General features: G+C 42.0%; 1 protein-coding gene across 1 annotated transcript in view; it reads right to left on the bottom strand.

The window, feature by feature from the left end:
- Window positions 1–357: 357 nt before the first annotated feature.
- The window catches only part of GPR139 (G protein-coupled receptor 139), a 41,532-nt gene continuing 19,666 nt past the window's right edge, over window positions 358–22,223 (bottom strand). Inside the window, exon 2 of the mRNA XM_058709832.1 lies at window positions 358–3,563. Within this exon, the coding sequence (XP_058565815.1) occupies window positions 2,629–3,563 (935 nt within the window). The 3' untranslated portion in view covers window positions 358–2,628. The remainder of the gene's footprint in view (window positions 3,564–22,223) is intronic.

Genomic DNA, 22,223 nt, shown 5'->3' with positions numbered 1-22,223 from the left:
TATTTATCAAAATATAAAATATAGCCAGAAGGAAAAAAGATCACAATACAACGTGGTACAACCTCTACTGGTAAGAGAATTAATAAATGAGTGTATGAGAAAAACATTCCAAATGCACACCCAGTTTTTTACTTTTTAAACATCAACAGTTTTTACATGTAATTAAAAATGTGGAGCCGAGAGCATTGAGATTTACACACATATTTTCCATCTTGCATACATTCTTAAAGAGGAATTGCTTAATCTTTAGAGCTATTGCACTGTGACTCATCCACATATAGCTCAAACTAGCATTTTTGAGCCATGTGTTTAAAATATATATATATATATATATATATATATATATATATATATATATTCAGTGTGGGTAGCCTTTGGTCAGTGTTCATTCATAAGGGGGTGTGGTGGAATTGCATCATACACACACTTAATGAACACGACATATTTGGACTACATGTGCTTGGCAAAAAAGAAACTGAAAGAGAAATGCAATTTAAAGGTTGTGGGGGAGTCTGCCCACCATTCCATTTGATGCACATATGCGCTGGGGAGAGTGTGATATGGGACATACTAACCTGTTTGTCCCTCATACAACTTCCGTGAACCTCTTCTAGTGGGAGCATCTTGCTGCACCAGTGCGATCTTAATGTTCTTGGATACATTAGATTCATACAGTGAAGGGAGGTCTCTAAATGCATGCCAACTTTGTCTTATCCTTGATATAAGAAATCTGTTCTATTGCTGGAGAAGAACTTAGCTGAGTTAGGTTTTATAAGGATTAGAATATGGTCTCCAATACGGTTCCTTCCTCAGGACCTTGCAGAAGTAACTTCGGCTTTGCCAGATTTTTTTCTTTTGCACTGACTTTAGAATCTAATCTTTGGGTAAGATGAGACTCTACTGCAGTCATTTAAAAGGAGTAGGAATTAGAATAATCAGGACTACCATGACCTAAAATTATATTGAATTAGTATTGAGGGCATTGACTAATTGTTTAGGGCTTGTGTTGCACTGGGGCCTTTTCTACCATACTCATTTTATTGCAGATTTCCTTAAAAAGGGTAGACGTGTCTTCCAATTTAGGACTAAAAATGTAGTAAGAATCCAGCCTGAGGAACCAAGTGTTCCAGGAGGACTGTTTGCTTTTTGTTTGCTCACCAAAAACACCATACAATTCCAAAATCATTTTGGGAGATTTCTTCCAGAACACAGATAATTTAAAATACTGGTAATCTGGAAGAGAAATTTTTAAAAAGCTAAATAAGTGGAACTCCAGCATGGTTTCCCTTTTAAAATACATTACTGGATACATATAAGCCTAATATAATCAAACATGTGTGGGCATGTGTGTGTACACACATGAGTGGCAAATCCGAGGGAAGCCCCTATTAATTACATCAGAGAGCTCTTCTTGCCTTGGACAGGCAAGGGGAGAACGGCTAAATAAATTCATATTTTATCATTTTGCAAAGGATCTGAATTAAGTAGCTTCACTGAAAACTGGTACCACCCTTTTGAGCCATATGCATCAAAGGGCACACAAGCAGACAACATGGGCACCTTTCCGTGTGAATTTTATCTGCATTTGTGGCTGAATAGTAATACCAGGTAGACTGTGGGGCAGAGCTAAGAATGTCTCCTTTCACACCTGGAGGGCTACAGTTCCTGACCCTTGAAAATTAAGTCCAGTTTGGAAGTCACTTCAGATAAAACAATTTGGTGAGGGCTTCAGCAAGCAAGGAGGCAGGGTTGTTAACTCTATATGTAAAAGGCTTCTCCAGGAAGCTTAAGTGGCACCGCAATAAGCTATTTTGAGTAAAGGGATCATACACAGCTGACACGGGATGGATCGGAACAATGGCAAGAGTGGGCTTATTTTTTTGTTTTTCTGGGCTCAAGAGATCCTCCTTTCCCCCCACGCACCAGGCAGGGGTCTTTGTTTTGGAGGAGATAGATAAAATCTATACATAATGACAAATAGAAAGCCTGCATTTTAGACCCAAGTCTGAGGGTCATAGTTATGTTGGTTTGAAGCCTTTCCAAAGAAGCTCTGGCCAGAGTTTGGATGGGATTAATACTTGCTTGTCCCCTTACAGTGTCATTCTGTAACTTAGGGTTCCAGGGCCACTTCAAGACCACAACCTTCTCTAGGACAAAGGGCACCTTGGAAAAATCCCAAATCCCAATGGTCAGCATTATTAGCTGCTGGGGATGGCACAGGGAAGCGATGGTTGACCTCAGCTCTTAGAGGAAGAGTGTGGACTCAGCTACCTGCTATTGTGGCTTGGTGTGTCACATAAATGAGAGGTTCCCAATGACTGGATGGTGCCAAGGCAAAGTCATAGACTATTTCTTTCCTGTGTCCTCTCTGGCCACAGGATGATGACACAACCTCTAAAGACATCTTCAAACTGGTAGAAATTCTGCTGTCAAGTGACATTGTGAAAGTAAATGCACAAATGAAAATAAGATTGATGCTTTTCTTTCTTCTCTTCCATCTTTTCTCGTCTACCAGTCTGAGGGTTGCTCAGTCTGTGGAGATAGGAAATCAGGTTAGCACTTGTAAGTGGGCTACCCTCCCATCTGGAAATAGATTAGACAGAGGCACTAGGTGCCAAACCTGTGAGGTCATGGGGATACTTTTATAGGTTTTCCATTTTTGTCATACTGGTACACCAGCATCTTGATACAGTGTGAGTTGGCTGGTGAGATCCAGGGGCTACTTGTTATGGAAAAGTTATGGTTGGTGTAGAACTGTACAGGTTGCTTTTGGCACTTGAAGAAGGCCTTGAGCGTGGCGGCTGCCATAGTGCGGAACCTCTTGCTGATGAAGCAGTAGAGGAAGAAGTTGATGGCTGTGTTCAGAAGGGCCAGCATGTTGGCAATGTCGGACATGATGTGCACCAGCCAGCGGTTTTGGATAGGTGCCCCATAGAGGTGGTAGAGAATCATGACGATGCGGGGGGCCCAGAGTGTGGCAAAGATGGAGGTAATGGTGAACAAGATGGCAGTAGTTTTCCCTGTGGAATAGCCACGGAGGCGAAAATTGCTTTTCCTCCTGAGCTTGTACACAATGATTGAGTTCAAGATGAAGAAAATGGAGCAGGGCACCAAGTACACGGTGAAGCAGTGAATCCAGATAAGGACGTGATGCATGGAGGTGCTGATGTAGTCTTCAGTCCAGATGTTGGGCCACCAGTAGTAGGGGATGCTGGTCAGGAAGCAGGTGATGTAAACACTTACAATGACTTTCCGGGTGCGGGCTGGGTAGGAGACCGTGTGGTACTTGAGTGGGTGGCAGACCGCGATATACCGATCAATGGTTAATGGAACAGTAATCCAAATAGAAGTGTGGATGGATGAAAATTCCAGCACTTCTATGATCTTATTGGGCACCTGAGGCATCTGCATGTTCAAGATGAAGTCTTCCAACAGGAAGTCCACAAACACAATGAAAAAGAGGACCAAGATGTCAGCAGCAGCAAGTGCCAAGAGATAGTTGTAGGATGACTTCTGCCTTCTAGCTACCAGCTGAGAGAGAATGATCACTGTCAGGATATTGGCTGTGGAGAGAAGAGAATCTGGTTTATCTCTGAAGTCAGATGACTTCATTGGCTAATATAGGGCCCTAGGCTTATGTTTATGGGTACTTCCATGGAAGCCAAAGGGACCAAACCAGTGCTTTTGAAAGACAGTCTCTACACTACAAATTATAGCTCATGCAGCCATCTGGATACTATTTTGACAAAATTACATACTCGTAATTTAATATTGTAGGAATAAATAAACTATTCCTCACAATCATTGGAGGTGGTGTTGCCATTATCCTCACTTCAGAAATGAAACTGGGGCCCAGAGGGCTTAAGGAATTCACTTAAAGTCACACAGTTAGTAAGTGCTGGCGACAGGAACCAAGCCTAGATCCCCTAATCCGAAATCCCATGTTCTTTCTTTTGTCCTCATGCATGCAGGAAAATATGGGGTGTTCCCTGCTTCATGTGTTCAGGTAGGAGACTAACCTCTTAAGAACCTTTTTGGAACCTGGATTTTAGGACCTTTCCTTTTTATGTAGGTTTAGTATTGATGGAGTGGAGAAGATCATGACCTTCAGATTAATTTAAAGATAAATTATATTTATTTTTAGAGTAGGTGCCGATGGTCTCTGATTTATGATGGTTCAACTTACGATTTTCTGACTTTACTATGGTGCAAAAGCTATAGGCATTCAGTAGAAATTGTACTTGGGATTTTGAATTTGGATCTTTTCCTGGGTTAGTGATGTGCGGTATGAGACTCTTGTTATGCTGGGCAACGGCAGTAAGTCAGAGCTCCCAGTCAATCACGTGATCATGAGGTCTTAAAACTGACACACTTAACGACCATCTGTACCTGTATAACCATTGTTTCTCACTTTCAGTCCAGTATTCAAAAAGCTTTGTGCTAGATGATTTTGCCCAACCATAGGCTAATGTAAATGTTCTAAGAATATTTAGGGGCGCCTGGGTGGCGCAGTCGGTTAAGCGTCCGACTTCAGCCAGGTCACGATCTCGCGGTCCGTGAGTTCGAGCCCCGCGTCAGGCTCTGGGCTGATGGCTCGGAGCCTGGAGCCTGTTTCCGATTCTGTGTCTCCCTCTCTCTCTGCCCCTCCCCCGTTCATGCTCTGTCTCTCTCTGTCCCAAAAATAAATAAAAAAAAAAAAACAAAAAACAAAAAAAACAAACGTTGGAAGAATATTTAAAGTAGGCTAGGCTAAGCTATGATGTTCAGTAGATTAGGTGTATTCCATGCATTTTCAATTTTTATGATGGGTTTATCAGGATGTAACCCCATCGTATCACGGAAGAGCTGTAATCTACAATAGGGTACATAATTAGAAATAATAGCAGGGAGAAGTAAATTTCCCTTCTTGTTCTCCAACCACCCAAATACCCCTCCCTCAGGGCAATCACAGTAATAAATAGTCTATCCTTATATATGTCTTTATAATATATATAGTTTTTGAACAAACAGTAGCAATACATTATTTTTCTTGGTGTGTGATTTGTTTTGAAAATGCATGCATATAATTTCTTATTCTAAAGTTTTTTTTTTTTTTTTAAAGTAATTTCTGTACCTAACATGGGGCTTGAATGACTTTGAGATCAAGAGTCACATACTCTTCCAACTGAGCCAGCCAGGTGCCCCTTGACATGCATGCATATAATTTCTGATCAATTAAAAAAAAAGTCTCTCTGAATAAGACACATCTGGAAAGTTGTTAGGGACTCATTCTAAAATGATATTCCAGTGGATAATATCTATAAGTCATTCTGCACATTGAATCTCATTAATTTTCAGTCGACACTATTAATCCTATTTTGAAAACAGGAGTATCAGAGAACTTATGTCTCTTTTCTGAAGTCTGGTGGTAGAGTTGGCATCTGAATCTCTCTTTTCAACGTTTTTTTTTTTTTTTTTTTTTATTATTTTTTTTTTTTAATTTATTTTTGGGACAGAGAGAGACAGAGCATGAACGGGGGAGGGGCAGAGAGAGAGGGAGACACAGAATCGGAAACAGGCTCCAGGCTCCGAGCCATCAGCCCAGAGCCTGACGCGGGGCTCGAACTCACGGAGATCGAGCGAGATCGTGACCTGGCTGAAGTCGGACGCTTAACCGACTGCGCCACCCAGGCGCCCCATCTGAATCTCTCTTAATCTCATTTTTTAAAATGTTATACAATAGTTCACTTGTAAAATTAGCTTGTAATATACATATCCTGGTGCACTCTTCACTCAGATTAAATAAATTTTAACATTTTAACATATTTGTTTCAGTTCTTAAAAAAAAAGAACTGACACTGTAGATACAATTGAAGTCCTCTTTGAAATTATCCCAGGCCCATTCTTTTCCTTCCCTCCTTCTTTCTCTGTCTCTAGAGGCAAACCCCATGCTGTAATCTTCAGGGCCACATTTGCATACCCTTACTTTTCTTTAGATTGGACCATCCATTCTATATGCTTCTGTTTCCACTCAACATTATGTTTTAGAGACCATATTGTTGATACATGCAGCTCTCATTCACTCATTTTAATGACTATATAGGATTCCATTATATAAAATTACTGTAATTTACTTATTCGCATAAACGTACAGAGACAAATCTGTACATATATACACATGTCTGTATATATTTCTGTATAATAGGCATGTATAGGCATGTACACACATGTATGTCTACATAATATGTGCATACATACACATATAGACATACGTGTGTGTGTGTGTGTGTGTGTGTGTGTGCGCACGCACGCGCGTATAAAACAATGTACATTTAGGGGCACCTGGGTGGCTCAGTTGGTTAAGCCTCCGGCTTCGGCTCAGGTCATAATCTCACAGTTCTTGAGTTCAAGCCCTGCATCAGGCTCTGTGCTGACAGTCCAGAGCCTGAAGCCTGCTTCAGATTTGGTGTCTCCCTCTCTCTCTCTCTCTCGGACCCACCCCTGCTGACACTCTGTCTCTCTCAAAAATAAACATTAAAAAAAATTAAAACAAAAAATAAAACAATGTACATTTAAATTAGTCCCAAGGTTTTGCTATTAAAAACTGCTGTAGTTAACAGCTTGATATTTGAGAGTTTCTCTTGGGTAATATACATGTACAAGTATATTTATTATGTTCTAGAGTAAGTGCATCTTTATCTCTACCATCTACAGCTGAATTGGTCTGTAAAGTGGTTTTACTAACTTACATTCCCAGCAGCAGGGTATGAGAGTTCTAGTTTCCTCATATCCTCCCTGTATTTCCTACTGTTAGTTTTTGTTTTTAAGTCTGTGCTATTCTTGCTCTTTTTCAAAGCACTTTGAAATAATATTTTGAAGCAGTGAAGAGTTAAGCATTTATGATATTTATTAGCCAGAATTCAAACCCAGGACCAATGCCTATGCTCTAAACCACTCTGCAATATGAATAATTCCAGGTAGTGGTGGGGGTACCATGCAGGTATATTACAGTGTATACAAAAGAGAAAAATAATGAGTAAATTCTATTTGAAGTCACTACTTAAGAAAAGAGGTCCTGGGGCGCCTGGGTGGCTCAGCCGGTTAAGCGTCCGACTTCAGCTCAGGTCATGATCTCACGGTTCGTGGGTTTGAGCCCCACATCAGGCTCTGTGCTGACAGCTCGGAGCCTGGAGCCTGCTTTGGATTCTGTGTCTCCCTTGCTCTCTGCCCCTCCCCCACTTGCACTCTGTCGGTCTCTCTCAAAAATAAATAAACATTAAAAAAAATTTAAAAAAAAGTCCCATTAAAGCAAAGTTTTTTTGCATTTGTAAACACGAAATTTCAAAAGTTTATTCATGCATTCAACAGTGTTTTTGTGCACTGATTATGAGCTATGCCCTGGGAAGAGATGTTGACCAAAATAGACATGGATGCTCTTGCCTTCATGGAGTTTAGAATCTTTTAGGCAAAAAACCAAAAAGTTAACTGAAGAGCCACAGTAGAAAATATGTAACTGGAAGCTGTAAGTGGTATGAGTGATAAAAGATTTACTGAGGAAATGATGTTCAAGCTGAAATTTGGAGAACCAGGAGGAAGTAAATAGGCAAAAAGGGTGAGAGTAGAAAGTGTGTTTCAGGCAAGGAAAACGGCATACGCAAAGGCCCTGAGATGGTAAAAGCATGAAGAGTTGGGTTTATTAAGGCAAGGAATGCTAATGTTAATTTTCTACTTACTTTGTATACATTTTTGTTCTCTCTCTCTTTTAAAAATTTTTAATGTTTATTTATTTTTGAGAGAGAGAGAGACAGAGCCTGAGTGGGGAGGGGCAGAGAGAGAGGGAGACACAGAATCTGAAGCAGGCTCCAGGCTCCGAGCCGTCAGCCCAGAGCCAGATGTGGGGCTCTAACTCACAGACTGCAAAATCATGACCTGAGCTGAAGTCAGAGGCTTAACTGACTGAGCCACCCTGGCGTCCTTCTCTTTTTTTAATAGAATGCACATTTTATTTTATTTTTATTGTAGAGAGAAAGCAAGTTGGGGAGGGGGCAGAGGGAGAGAGGGAGAGACAGAGAGAGAGTGAGAGAGTCTCAAGAAAGCCACATGCTCACTGTGGAGCCCGACAGGGCTCAATCCAATGACCCTGGGATCATGACCACTCTGGAAATCAAGAGTCGTATGCTCAACCGACTGAGCCACCCAAGCACCCACACACTCTTGCTATATTGTGTTGAAAAATGTTCCAAAATGTTTTATTCATTTAGAAGTCTTTTCAAAAAGTATTTAGCATCTACCTTCTGTGTGCATGGGCCCATGGTAGAAACAAATTGGTATTCAGAGTCTCCACTCAGAAAGTATAGAAAAACCCACAAGTAACTAAGTATTAAAGAGATAAATGAGAGGGGCGCCTGGGTGGCTCAGTTGGTTAGGTGTCTGACTTCGGCTCAGGTCATGATCTCACGGTTTGTGGGTTCGAGCTACACATCGGGCTCTGTGCTGAATGCTTGCTCAGAGCTTGGAGCCTGCTTCAGAGTCTGTGTCTCCTCTCTCTGCCCCTCCTCTGCTCATGCTCTGTCTCATTCTGTCTCTCAAAAATAAATAAAGATAAATTAAAAAAAAAAAGATAAATGAGAGAGAACACACAGGTGATTTAAGAGGGATTGGTGAACACACATAGAATGATTTGGGGGAAGGTGTGGGTCAAAAGTCTGGCTACTTTGATCTAATCATATACACTCAGGGCTTCATAAATTCAAGCTGTAAAATCAGGTCTGATGGTTACGTATCAAAGAGCGTCAGGACTCTGGATTAAGTGTGTGGAGTCTGGGGCTGGGCTGCTGGAGTTTAGTCCTGGCCCTACTGCTTATTGGCTCTTTGCCTTTGGGCAGATTTATTCAATCTCTCTGCATTTCAGTTTCCTTCTTTATAAAATCGGGTTAATAAGAATATCTCCTTGAGAGGGTTGTTTTGAGAATCAAGTGAGATAATTTTTACAAAGTGTTTAGAACAGTGCGTGGCATGTGGTTAAGTTTTCAATGAATGTTAGCTATTGACTGAGAGTCCACTCCTTTAGCAAATTTTAGCAGATCATTTCCTATGTGCAGGCATTGTATGAGGTGTTGGAGATGCAGGGGTTAACAAAATGCACAAGTTGCTTTATTGTATGGTGACGAAGACAGACAATAAATAAATATAAAAATGTACAAGAGAATTTCAGACAGCATACTATCCAGAATAAAACCCAGGGGTGAGACAAATTGATGGGAGATTATTCTTTAGGTTAGGAAGTGACATTTGAGTTTAATTAAGGGTGAAAAGAAGGTTATCTGCCATGAAAAGACTTGTGGGAAAAGAATTCTAGGCAGTGGGAATGCCAAGTGCAAAGGCCCTGAGGTGGGAATGAATATGGTATTCATGGAACAGAAAGAAGGCCTCTTATCAGTCCTATTATCATCCCCATTTTATAGATGAGGAAACTGAGGATTGGATCTTTAGGTTATTTGCCCAAAGCCACATCCGGAGTAAGTGGGAGAGCCAGAAGGTGACTCTAGTTCTTTCTGACTTTATGGCATATCAAGTTCTGTGTTGTTTATTTTTGATCACAGGAAAGGGTTCTCAGCTGGAGGAAAGTGATTTCCTGTTTCCTGGGTTGCCCCTGATTTAGAACTAAGTGCTGTCATTTCTCTCCCATGTTCCTGCCCCACCTGCCAGCCTATAAGGAAGCAGGAATGGATAAATGCTGGGGTCTCCCCAGGGGGAAAAAAAAAAAACTTACTATATGTTCGGCAGGGAATGACTCTTCACCACTGTCTCTTACTCTCCAGATGAATGCTATTTGCAGTGTGGTGCTAAAAATTCTCCATATCCAAGCTCTTTAAAAAATATTTCAGCCCCATCTAATTAATGCTTTAAGTCAGGCAAGTCATTGAGTCCAAACGAAATTGCTACGTATTCCTATTTGACATTTCCTTAAGTTTCTAGTAATTGTCTCTCTTGAGAAACTAATCCGCAGACACTGAGTCTCCCGTTTCTTTTGTACAGATAGATTTGCCCCCAAGGCAACATCAAGCACACTTAGGAGATCCTTGGGATGAGAGAGCATGTGTGAGCCACAGAAATTTGGAGGGGAATGGAAAGATGCCTGTGTATTGATTTTCTGAAAAAGAAATGAGAAGGTAGAGTTTTCAACTCTTAAGGTTTCACATTTGCTGTAATTACATCAAGAAATCCCTTCATTTCTTTGGTGGCACGTTTTCCCCCAAAGAAAAGGAGTGGTGTTGACAGGGTCTGTGCGTATTTATAATGGGTGAAACAAACAAACAAACAAACAAACAAACAAACAAAGAAAACAACCAAAGAAACCCAAGTCATCACCGCCTGATATTCTATTTCTCAGGTTTTCTCTCAAACTAACCAGCCCAAGACTCTGTTGTTGTGGAAACCTAAGCAAGCCCCAGTGAACTTCACAATCAAAATGTCAATGCTTCAAAAAAGCAAATCCTTTCTGTCAATGGTGTCACAGGGCAGTTTTAAGCTCCTGGGTAATAGAAAGCCCGTGTTTTGTGATTGCAAAGCTTCTTGGTTATATTCTTGGGGGAATTAATTTCCTGTACTTTGCAGCTTACTATGCTCAAACCTGAGAGGATTTGGGGAGTGGCTGAAAGAACAACATGGGTTTGGCTGTCAGACCCTACCACCGAATGGCCTACTGGTGCAGAGGTAAAGGGTCAAAGTTTTCCAGAGGTATTTTCTGTGTCTGTGAGGAGTATATGGTTCCTGTTGGTTCCTTGGAAGAAGTAGCTGGAACAGAGCATTGACTGGGTGTTTTGAGTTTATCTCTCTCATTTCTGCTGGATTTCTTTCTTTTTTTTTTTTTTTGTCATTGAAAATTAGTTTTTTCAATTACAAAAGTAAAACATATACTTATAAAAACTTAAACATTATATTGACATGTAATTATATTATTATTAGATCATTTTTATTGAGCATTTACTTGTAAGCATCTTAACAGACCATATATCATTTAATCTTCACAACCACCTATGAGGTTGGAACTATGATTTGAGAGCATTAAGGCTCAAGAGAGGTTAAGAAACTTGTTCGAGGTCACACAGCAAGCCAAGTGGTGATCTAGGACATTAAACCAGGCTTTCTGCCTCCCAGTTTATATATTTAACTACTACATTAGACATTGGAATGTGAAAGTCTGTCCAAATCCCATTTTCCAGAGGTATTGTATTGCCTAGTCTCATAGATAGCCCTTGATGAACCACATGTCTGAATATTCATGCCTTTGGGTAGTCTCCTCCCCTTGAATTGGAGCTGGTCCTGTGATTTACTTTTGAGCAATAGACTATGGGTCTGTACATACAGGGGTGACTTTGTATGTACAGGTAATATGTGGGCCTTCTGAATACTTGGTCTTGGGATGTTCCAGTTTGGAACCCAGCTATGAGAAGCCCAAGTCAGATGGAAAGGTGTGCAGGATTCTGGTTGAAAGCCCCAGGTGATCTCATAGCTGAATCCAACATTAATTGTCAGCCATTTGAGTGTGCCATCTTTGATGTCCAGCTCAGTGGAACCCCAAGTGACAGCAGTTATTATAAATTATAAATGTAATTAGTAATAATTACTGCTACACAAGGAGATCATACAATAAAACTGTTGTGCAAATTGATTTTTTTTGAAATTAGAAATAAATCGTGGATTTTTCCCATGTCAATAATATTCATGAAATATTCACCTATGGCTGAACATTATTTATTTTATCTTATTTTTTGTTTGGCCACTGTAGAACTTCATTAAGCATCTTTTTGTTTATCTGTAGAATAAATTCCCAAAAGTAGAAATGCTGGTTTAAAGGGTAACACAGTTTTTTCCCCTTCTTCCTCCCTCTCTCCCTCTTTCCATATCTCTCTTTCTTCCTAAAGGCAGCTAAAAAAATTTGGAAAAAGGAAAAGAACTCAAGTTGAAACTACAAAAGGATTTAGATTAGGCACCAAGAAGAACTTTTTGATTATAATGGCTGCTATGTGAACGAGAGCAGGCCAGACACCACAGTTGCTTGGTTCATGGAGGTCTTCAGAAAAGGACAGAGAATTTCTTATCTGGGCTGATTCCTGAGGTTCCCTTCTGCAAATCCTCTTTTTCTGCATCCTAAATTATATTCTTGTGAATTTCACCATCCTTGGTGACTTAAATGCATCTCTCCTCCTTAAAGTTGTCTGTTTTTTGCACTGGAAGAGTTAGGCCTGTTGTCCTACAGAAGTACAAGGACCCCCAACATTGTAAGCAATTTCAATGATGTTATTTTAGCTGTTCCTGGCAGATGCCCCAAGGATAGATTTTTAGGAGAAGCAATGTTTAAGCCTCCCAGGCAAGAAGTCAGCACTGCCTTTGTTTAGATCAGCTGGGGAGTGGAGATTGAATTGTGTGATGGGCATTGACTCTTGGAGGTTGTCATCTTCCTCACTGTTACCTGTTCCACTCTGGATCTTGGAGGGTAGGGAGGAAGAGGGAATAAAGCATGATGCTGATGACTTGGTGTTCAGTCTTTTTGGCCTCCATGGATGGTACTAGAAGGTCTTCAGGTGGTTCTGCCCTGAGGGCTCCTAGGAGAGGAGCAGGGAAGGAATTGAGGGTAGCAGTCTTGCCATGTGGTTCCAACCTCAGGCACTACTAGCTGGCCAGTGGCCATCCTGTCTCTTCATTGTTCCTCTTGCTCCAGGGCAGAAGTTTGGGAATGCAAAAGTCTTTCTTGCTTTTGGTTAAAACTGACTGTGGACTAGTGAGGACAGGCAGTGGGTCCCAACCCTCACCCTATGGGAAAGGCAGTCCTTGAGGTATGGCTTCCAGATTCCCAGGAGGGCTCTAAAGAGCCATTTGGGTTTGTTGTTGTTGTTCTTTGCAGGCTTAACCTCACCCAAAATATCCAGGTACAGAAGAACCTATCCTAGTTGGAAGAGTTTGTGAAGTGTAGTGTTAATCTCTCTGAGCCTCAGTTCCTACACCTGTGAAATGGGCATCATAATAAACATACCCCCGTTGGTTGTTATAAAGATACATGAAATACCGCGTGTGTAATGCTTAGCATAGTTTTTGGCACATAGTGAGCCCTCAGTAAATTTTACCTGTTGTTTCTTTTTACACCTATGTTACCTATTGTTACTTTTTACACCTGGAAAGTGCAGTTCAGCAGACAATTATTGGGCTAGAGGCCAGACACTGTGCTGGGAGCAGAGATGAGTCAGAGAGAGTCTGAGCTCTCCAGGAATCCCAGAGAAGATTCTAGTTTCCCTTAAACTATAATTCCAGGCACATAATCCTGTCACCCTATCCTGAAATTCTTTATTGCCTCTAACTTAATCCCTCTAGCTGCAGTGGTATTCCACTGGCTACTCCTCACTTTGTTTCTCTGCTTGGTGGAGAGGAAGGCTGGCTGTAATCTAGGGCCCTGAAGAGCCATTGTTACACGATGACTCAGTTGTCTCTTGCTTTCTCTGAAATAGCCTTTGTTCTTTTAAAATTTTAGTTTTTATTTTGATAGCTCTTTAATTTTCTTTGTAGCTTTACTGTCATGTTCTTCTCTATTTTCTTGTGGAGACCCCTATTTGTCACCGCATTTAGCACTGGAGTGGATTATTTTCAAAGCTAAGGGTAGTATTTCCTCTATTTCTACAGTCTCACGTGAAGGGTGATTGCACAGCGTGAGACAGGATTGGCAAAACACGGTTCATCTTCAGTCTTTTGGTAGTGGCTACCATGTTCCCTGTTCTAAAACCATGCCTGAGTTTAGTAGTGCTGTGTTGGATTAGTGGTATTTGCCGTGGTGGAACAAATGCTGTGGATTTGCCCTGGGGGTTTGAGCCCTGGATACAGGATGCAGTCTTCCTGGCTTTTCCTAGAATCTAACAGAGCAGTGGTTTCCATTGTAGACCAGAACTAGTTGAGATCTAGCAAGGCTGACCCTTGCAGATGAATAGTCGGCAAGAGCTAAGATGGTTGCCAGGGTAGTCTGACTCAAGACAATGGGGGAAAGTGAATTAGTACCTGGACTGGCCATCACATTCATCTGGGCCAATCATTTGGCCTTCTCTTGACTGCAAAATTCCTTCTGACTTTTTGACCAGGAGCACCGGCTTGGGGTAACCATGACAACTGCTAGGTCTCAAGTTGGCCAATAGACTCAAAAGTTTCCAAATCATACTGCTTGGTACCAAAGTTTATTTTCTTATGACTACTATACATTGAGCACCTACTATGAGCCTGCTGGCTCTGTAGAGATGAGGTGATTTTATGTGATTCACTGATGAACCATTTTACTTTTTTTTTCAATATATGAAATTTATTGTCAAATTGGTTTCCATACAACACCCAGTGCTCATCCCAAAAGGTGCCCTCCTCAATGAATAATTTTACTTTAAAAGTTATGTGTTTAGTTTAAATGGAATTAGAGGAATGTTATTTTTTCATTTAGGGTAGTGATTAAAAACATGCTTATAAAATAAGTTCAGTTTATTAAGAAAATGAGTTGATTTAAAGAAAGATGTAAGGGCATAACAGTGCAAGGAGAATGTAGGCTCTGGTCTCCATTTACAAAGAAGGAAACTGATGAAGGGAGGGTTAGGCACCTGTTCAACATGGCACAGCTGGTAAGTCGAAGAAGTATCTTGAAAGCACTCAGTGGTACCATCCTGGGTCAAGTGATAGATGCAGCTGTGTTTTTATGGCTCCAGGGTTTGTTGCAAACACAGATAGGGGCAGAGCTTGAGCTGTCTTTCCAGCAAACATAGAATGTAAGAGTTACCAGAAGGGATAGACTGCTTAAAATGACAGGCATATATTTTGGAGTATAGATGAACTGCACTCAGATCTGCTCCTTTCTAGCTGTCATTCTTGGACAAGTAACACCAGAAGCTTCAGCATCCTTCTGAGTAAAGTAGGAGAACCAGTGACATGTGTTTCCCAGAAGATTGTTGGGGAATCAGAGGAGGTCACATGCCTAAAGATCTTGGCACAGAGACTGGCATGGGCAGAGTGGACAGTAAGTGGCCACGATTAGTTAGTATGCATGAGTGTGATGACTAGTCCTGTGAAGGAGATGATCTGAACTAGGTGAAGGCTTGACATGGAGGAAGAATCACTGGCAAGTCTAGGCAGGGGATTCTCCTGCTGTATTTCTTTTTTTTTTTTTAATTTTTTTTTCAACGTTTTTTATTTATTTTTGGGACAGAGAGAGACATAGCATGAACGGGGGAGGGGCAGAGAGAGAGGGAGACACAGAATCAGAAACAGGCTCCAGGCTCCGAGCCATCAGCCCAGAGCCTGACGCGGGGCTCGAACCCACGGACCGCGAGATCGTGACCTGGCTGAAGTCGGACGCTTAACCGACTGTGCCACCCAGGCGCCCCTCTCCTGCTGTATTTCTTGAGGATGGGAGAATTGGCTGTAGAAAAGACCTCTGACTCATTATACTCGGTCAATGAAAGTGTCCTTAACACTGCTGAGATACATGTGCAAGTTGTTAATGCAGAGTAAACCCTAAAGAGTTCTCATCGTAAGGAAAAAAAATCCTTTTCTCTCTTTGCTTTCTCTTTTAATTGTAGCTGTTTGAGGTGATGGATGATAAGCTTCTTGTGGCCATAATTTCATAATATATATAAGCCAAACCATTATGCTCTATACCTTAAACTTATACTGCGATGTAGGTCAATTATATCTCGTTAAGATGGGGGAAAAAGTGTGCCTAGGCATCCCAATTTTGTTGGGAGATGCCTCAGGCTTCAATTAGGTTCTGACATAGACCTGTGTGTGCCCATGGACAAGCCATTTCCCTTCTCAGGGCTTCAGCTTCTAGAGCTGCAAAAATGAGCCAGTTACCAATAAAGCAATAATAATAAAGATAGTATCATAGCTCTCATCTAGTTAGGGTGAGTGGTAGTTTGACAGGTACACAAGACAAGGAAGGACTCTCCAGGGAGAGTGAACTGCCATGTCCCAAGGCAAAGAGTCATGAGACAGAAGACCCATTACCATTTTTTCAGGGCCCCTGGAAGTTATGAGCACTTACTGTGTTTCAGGCCCTAAAACCCATCCCTTCATATATATGAAGCACGTTTCAGATCAAATGTCATCTAATATCATAGTATCTAATATTAAATATCTATCATTTAATCCTTACGAATAAACTAGGCACTCTTTCCATCCCTTTACTGATAAGAAAGACTGAAGGGTTAAGAAGTTGGCTGTTAAGGAATCAAATGCCTCTTCCAGTTCTCCTGTTTATGGATACCTGTTATATTAGAGCTGAGCACATTTAGTAATAACTAATGCATGTATTAATAACAGTTCCCTTTTTAAAACATTTACCCCATGTGGCTCACTTGTTAGAGGTTTTACTTAACATTAAATTGAATCCTCACATGACGTTGGGAGACATGTACTATTAATATCCCCATTATAGGGATGAAAACACTGAGGCTCAGTGGGTTAAGAAACTGGCCCGAACAGACATCAAGTGTGTCCTGGACTTAGGATTCAAAAACAATTTATTAGACTTAGAGTCCATTTGATGCACGTGCTTGTCCAGATGCTTCCGTAATTAGCTCTAGTGAACTGACCATTATATAGAAATAGGCCAGTTTGTTCTTTCTTTCCTTTTTTTTTTTTAAATATGTGTATCAGCTGGCACTGTCCATTGCCCTTTCCAATATTGAATGATGCTCCCCACTGGCTAATTCTCCCTCGTATTTGTCCCGGGTGCTCAGTTTCAGCCCACACTGCCCATCCCCTGACTTCCAGCTGGTGACTGCCTTGCACACAGGATGCTCATTTGTTTGTGCTGTTTTGTGGACCCAGGGTGATGGTCAGTGGGTGCCAGGGGACCAACAGGAAGTCAGAGGCTTCCGGGCTCTTCATCTAGAGTTCACTGGGGTGTCAGAGGCTAATTGTGGCTCTGCTCGGGTTGTCACTGTTTGATTAAACATCTTGTGCTAAGCACCATCCATCTGCCTCCCAATGGCTGCCAGGGGTAGGTATTTTTAGCTTCGGGCAAATAGCTTATCAATTGTGCATACAAAACACAGTCAACACAAAGTCAACACAAAAAGCCTTGTTTTCCATTGCCTGTCTTCTTCAGTGCAGGCAAGGAAAAAGGAAGAATTAAATGAAGTTGGTGCTCACTTATTCATTCAACAAACATTTACTGAGCCCCACCATTACTAGGCCCTTTGCCAGACATGGGTGATGCAGTAATGTGGAAACACACAAGCAGATCAAGTCCACACAGAGCTTACAATGTATGTTGACCAAGTAGAATTCTGTTCTGCTACCTACTAGCTTTGTGGCCTTGGGTAAGTCACGTATTTCTCTGGGCCTTCTTGCACTCAAAAGGCATGTGCTGGACATGTGCTGTGTGCCATTCACAGTGCTGAGGCTGCTGATGAGGGGAGGTAGATCTCTCTGCTAGCAAGACTGGCAAAGAGTTTGCATGACCAAGCAGCAAGAGTGACTCAGGCTGCCCCAGGCATTTTCTCAGGTCTATGGGGAGAGAGCAGCAACAAGGCCCCCCAGTGGGGCCAGGGAACGCTACACAGAGGCATGAAAGAGGAGACCGGGGAGACTAGGCACTCCAACATCCAGGAATGGTATGAACTAGGGCGGCAGGCCTGTGGGCAGCACAGTCAAGAACTAAGAATCTAATAGATATAAGAGATAAATTAAACAAATAATTCTTCAGCCAGTGACCCATGCTGTCTTTCTAGCCTGAAGGCTTTTCTTCTAAGGGGCTACTTCTTAGGGACAGCTGGTTGCCCTGGAGCTAAGACTGTGTATAAATGGCGACAATTAGCTGGCGACTTTGTACCTCCAGCTGCTTTCCACTATTAGGTCTGCATCAAGGGTCTCCAACTTAAAAAAAAAAAAGAAAAAAGAAAAGCAGTAACATGATGTCAGGAAAAACTTGAACATTCACTAGGTTCCAGAGCACATTGCTACGATTAATCTGTCTACTTATGTTTCCATTGCTATAAACACTACTGGAACTGACCACAACTTTAAAGTCTGCTAGTTTGATGATTCAAGAGGCATTTCAGGGGCTCCCACTGTTCTTCCAGAAAGACAAGGGCACAGAGAACAGATTCCAGAGCCAGACTGCTAGGGTTCAAATCTGCCTTTGCCACTTTTTAGCTGTGTCATCCTGGGCAATTTACTTAATAATGTGCCTCAGTTTACTCATCTATAAAAAGGATGATGATTTGGCACCTATGACAGGCTTCTATGAGCATTAAATAAATAAATATAGGGAAGATGCCTAGAACAAGTACGATGCATACTTGTACCATGCATGCTATATAAATTTCACCATCATTACTATTAGAAGGGTTAGAACTCTAGAAGGGCAGGAAGTGTGTCTGTTTTGCTTATTATTACTAATACATTTCCAACCTCTTACACAGTTTCTGACATGCAGTAGCTGCTTAATAAATACTGTTGAATGAATGACTAACTACAAATATAGATTAACACAACATCACAGACACACAGAAGTTCTGGTTAACAATTTTGAATAGACTGGGAGCTTACCAAGGGTTTACTGCAGAAAATGAGTCAGGTGATATGATCAAAGGCAACTGGAAATTAATTTAGTGTTCAGTGTGAGAGAGAGATTATCATTCTTCTCTGAAGAGGATTTGTGCCAGAATCTTCCACGTGAATCCAATTTCGTTCAACATAAATTTAGTGATGCCCACCTACGTGCCAAGCCTGGAATAGGCTCTTGGGAGTACAAGACCCATTCCTTGGGCTCAGGGTGCTCAGAACTTACTGAATCAATCATACCAAGGCAGCATGAGGAGTCATTCCAAACTTGCTGCTCCTGTCAATGGCTCTATGCCAAGGTTTGAAAATTCAAATGGTAACAGGGCCAGGCAGGTAATATCAATATGTGAGGTGGGCATGCAGGGACCTTTAATGAACTGAGTAGTTCATGCCCTCCTTCAAGAGAGCAGCCACTAGTTAGTTCTTCCTGGTGGTTTTCCATGAGGGAATGACAGCCAACTGGCCAGGTCTTCCAGTGCTTTAGGAGAGGCTTTCAAACAACACACACACACACACACACACACACACACACACACACACACACACACACAGTGTGGCCTGTGGGCAACTAATTTGAGACCTCTGCTCTGTAGCCAAAATCCAGGATTTTTGCATGACCAACAAGACACCTCTCACACCATCAGCTCCCTTCTGTAACTCATGCAAATGCACCTTGCTCTTCACTTTATGAGCTTTTGCCTAAATGCACAGCACTCTTTCTTTCCTTCATAGCACTGAATGGGCTATTTATTCTGCCAATGCCTTCCTTGCCTGTAGCTCTTTGGCTGGTAGATTTTTTATTTTTAAAGTCTTTCCTGATCTCAGTATGCTGAGTCAAGCATCTCATTGGCTAGAGTATTTAACACATTTTTGTAATGATCTTCTTCAAAATCTTTATTACCCATTCACTGAGAGCCCCTGGGAGGTGGGGACTGTATCTCTTTTCTCTGAACCTTGAGGGTTTGCAGGGCAGTCAAAGAGTATGTACTCTATCAACATTTGTAGAATAAGAGTGACGGATGGATGGATGGGTGGATGGATTCCCCATGGCATTCTTTGTGGAACATTTATCTGCTTGCTGTCAATTTTGTGATATTCCATTACACACATGATAACTTGATCATATCCCTTCCCTCTGTTTTTTTCTGTCTAAACCCAGTCTCTCTAGGTAGCTTCTTAGGAACTTGTTTCTCTTACCTCCTATGATGGATGATGGATCTGAGTTCCCCATTTCCTTGCCTGAACATGGCACTTAACTCAGTTTTCTCATCTCTGCAAGGCAGACAATAACATTTTCCCATAGAAGACTGAGCATTTATACCATGCCTTGCATGTAGTCGGTTCTCAAATATTATTCATTTATCCACCGAGTGTGATAGACAGTTTCTTCCATAGAGCACTAACCCTTTCCCTTGTTGAAAGGTGGAGAGGTTAAGGGCACTGATTCTGAAACCAGGCTTCATGGGCTTGGACCCCAAGTTTGCCAGTTCCTTGTTTTGTGATCTTAAGTTTCTTAAAAACTCTGTGCCTTAATGTTCCTTATCTGTAAAAAGGGGATAGTATTACCTGTCTCATAGGGTTCTTGTAGGAACTACATCAAATGCTTAGAAGAATACCTTGTACATAGTGAGTGCTCAACAGATGTTATTTTTGTTGCTCACAGCCCAACCCAAGAGATTCTGGAGTGAGAAGGATTTTGCATTATCACAGACAACTCAGGCCAGCCTCCCTCCCCTTTCTTCTATCACCGATACTGACTCCCTGCTGTGTTCAGGCACTGTGCCACAGCTGTGGATGTCATAGTAAACCCGAAGAAATGGTTTCTTCCTTCCTGGAGCTTCTAGCCTGGCAGAAGCCAGATAGATACCCAGAAAGAAGCTCCATAACAGCAGAAGACAGCATGTTATTGGGAGCACTTGAGAGTGGGTAACCATCTAAACTAGAGGATCACGGAAGGCTTCTGGGAGGAAGTGGCATGTGTGTGCAGTGACATGGAGGAGTAAGAACCAGTTGGGTGGGGAGCAAAGTATGCCAATAAGAGAGAACAGAATGTGCAAAGGTCAAGAGACAAGAAAAAGAGAATGGCTGTTGGAGAAGCTGAAAGTTCAGCATAGAATGGAGGTCACAGACCAGAGGCTTGTGGGGTAGATTCCAGGCTGCAGATGTGTCTTTAGGATTTCTGAATCAGTTTGTCATATCTACAAATTGGAGTATTTCATGGCCAATGGAAGATTTGAGCTTCTTTTGAAAATCAGAAGGAGAGGGCACCCTGGGTGACATTTTCATGGGGGCGGGGGTGTTCTCCAGCTGAACCAGTCCCCACCAGACCTCACTCATTTATGTTATCTGCCTGCCCTTGCTGGAAAGAGAGCTGGGAGAGAGGCCTGGTTGGAGAAGTGGTAGAGAAGTAGTAGCACCCGACTCTAATGATTCAGACAGTTTTGCAGTCGTGGTTGAGTTGAATTTGTCCTGAGGAAATGGAGAGTCATTGAAGGGCTTTCAGCCTTAAGGGGTTTTACTAGGTAAGACAGTTGTGGGGTGCCTGGGTGGCTCAGTCGGTTAAGCATCCGACTCTTGGTTTTGGCTCAGGTAATAATTTCACAGTTTCGTGAGTTTGAGCACCACCCTGGGCTCTGTGCTGTGAGCTCACAGCATGGAGCCTGCTTAGGATTCTCTCTCTCCTTCTCTCTCTGCCCTTCCCTCACTTGCACTGTCTCTGTCTTTCTCAAAAGTAAATAAATAAACTTAAAAAAAATTTTTTTTAAAGATGGTTGTTATTTCTGTATCAAACTACAGATATCCAGGTGGGGATGGGGTGGGTGGATGGGGGAGTAAAGAACATAAGGTCCTTTATAAACCTCATTGAAACTTCCAGACATGGGTATTGGTATTGTAGCTTCCTCATAGACCTCATAGACCAAATGCTTGAGAAGTAACATCTTCCCATGTGATGTGTCCCCCTTTCCCTGCTTGGGCTAACAGAGGAAAGTTCCACGGGATCTGAATGTTCAAGAACATTGGAAAATTTCCTGATGCACACAGCCCTGCTGCACGCTTTCCAAGGCCGCTGTCCTAATGGACATTCTGTTCCACCACGGGACCTGCATTCTCCCAGTGGATGCCGGGTTGAAGTGGCAGCACCTATGTCAGAGGATGTGGATGGACAGGGAACAGGCCATGCCCAGAAGACAATGTCTAATTACCCTGGGGCCTCGGGAAGCAATTTTCTCTGGCTGGAGAAATTGTTTTGTGCTTCAAGCCCATGCACACAGCCGAATGACATGTAGGTCAAGGAGGCATAATTATATGGAAATGGTTTTATGTTTGGGAACTTCTAAAAACCTACCTCTGCACACTGGGAGGTGCCAGAGAGAGAGTAGCTTCCCCTCTGCCCAAGCTGAGTTCAGCAGGTGAAGGATGCCTTACTTTCTCATGACTTTGGAGGGGTCTGTTTCTTTTCTGGCTTTGGGACACATGCCGGAGTGTCATAGAGAAAAAGAATCGTTGCCTTCTGGTGTGCTGGTGATGAGCCTGGGCGCTGGATATAGATCTGACATGTTCTTGCTGTGTGACCTTGGGCAGGTTACCTAACTTCTCTGTGCCTATATTTGCTCATCTGTAAAATGGATCTGATTGTGAGGACTAAGTAA

This window comes from Neofelis nebulosa, chromosome 18 (genome assembly GCF_028018385.1).
Source record: "Neofelis nebulosa isolate mNeoNeb1 chromosome 18, mNeoNeb1.pri, whole genome shotgun sequence".
NCBI lineage: Eukaryota > Metazoa > Chordata > Mammalia > Carnivora > Felidae > Neofelis > Neofelis nebulosa.
This window is presented reverse-complemented; position numbering and strand designations above follow the sequence as displayed.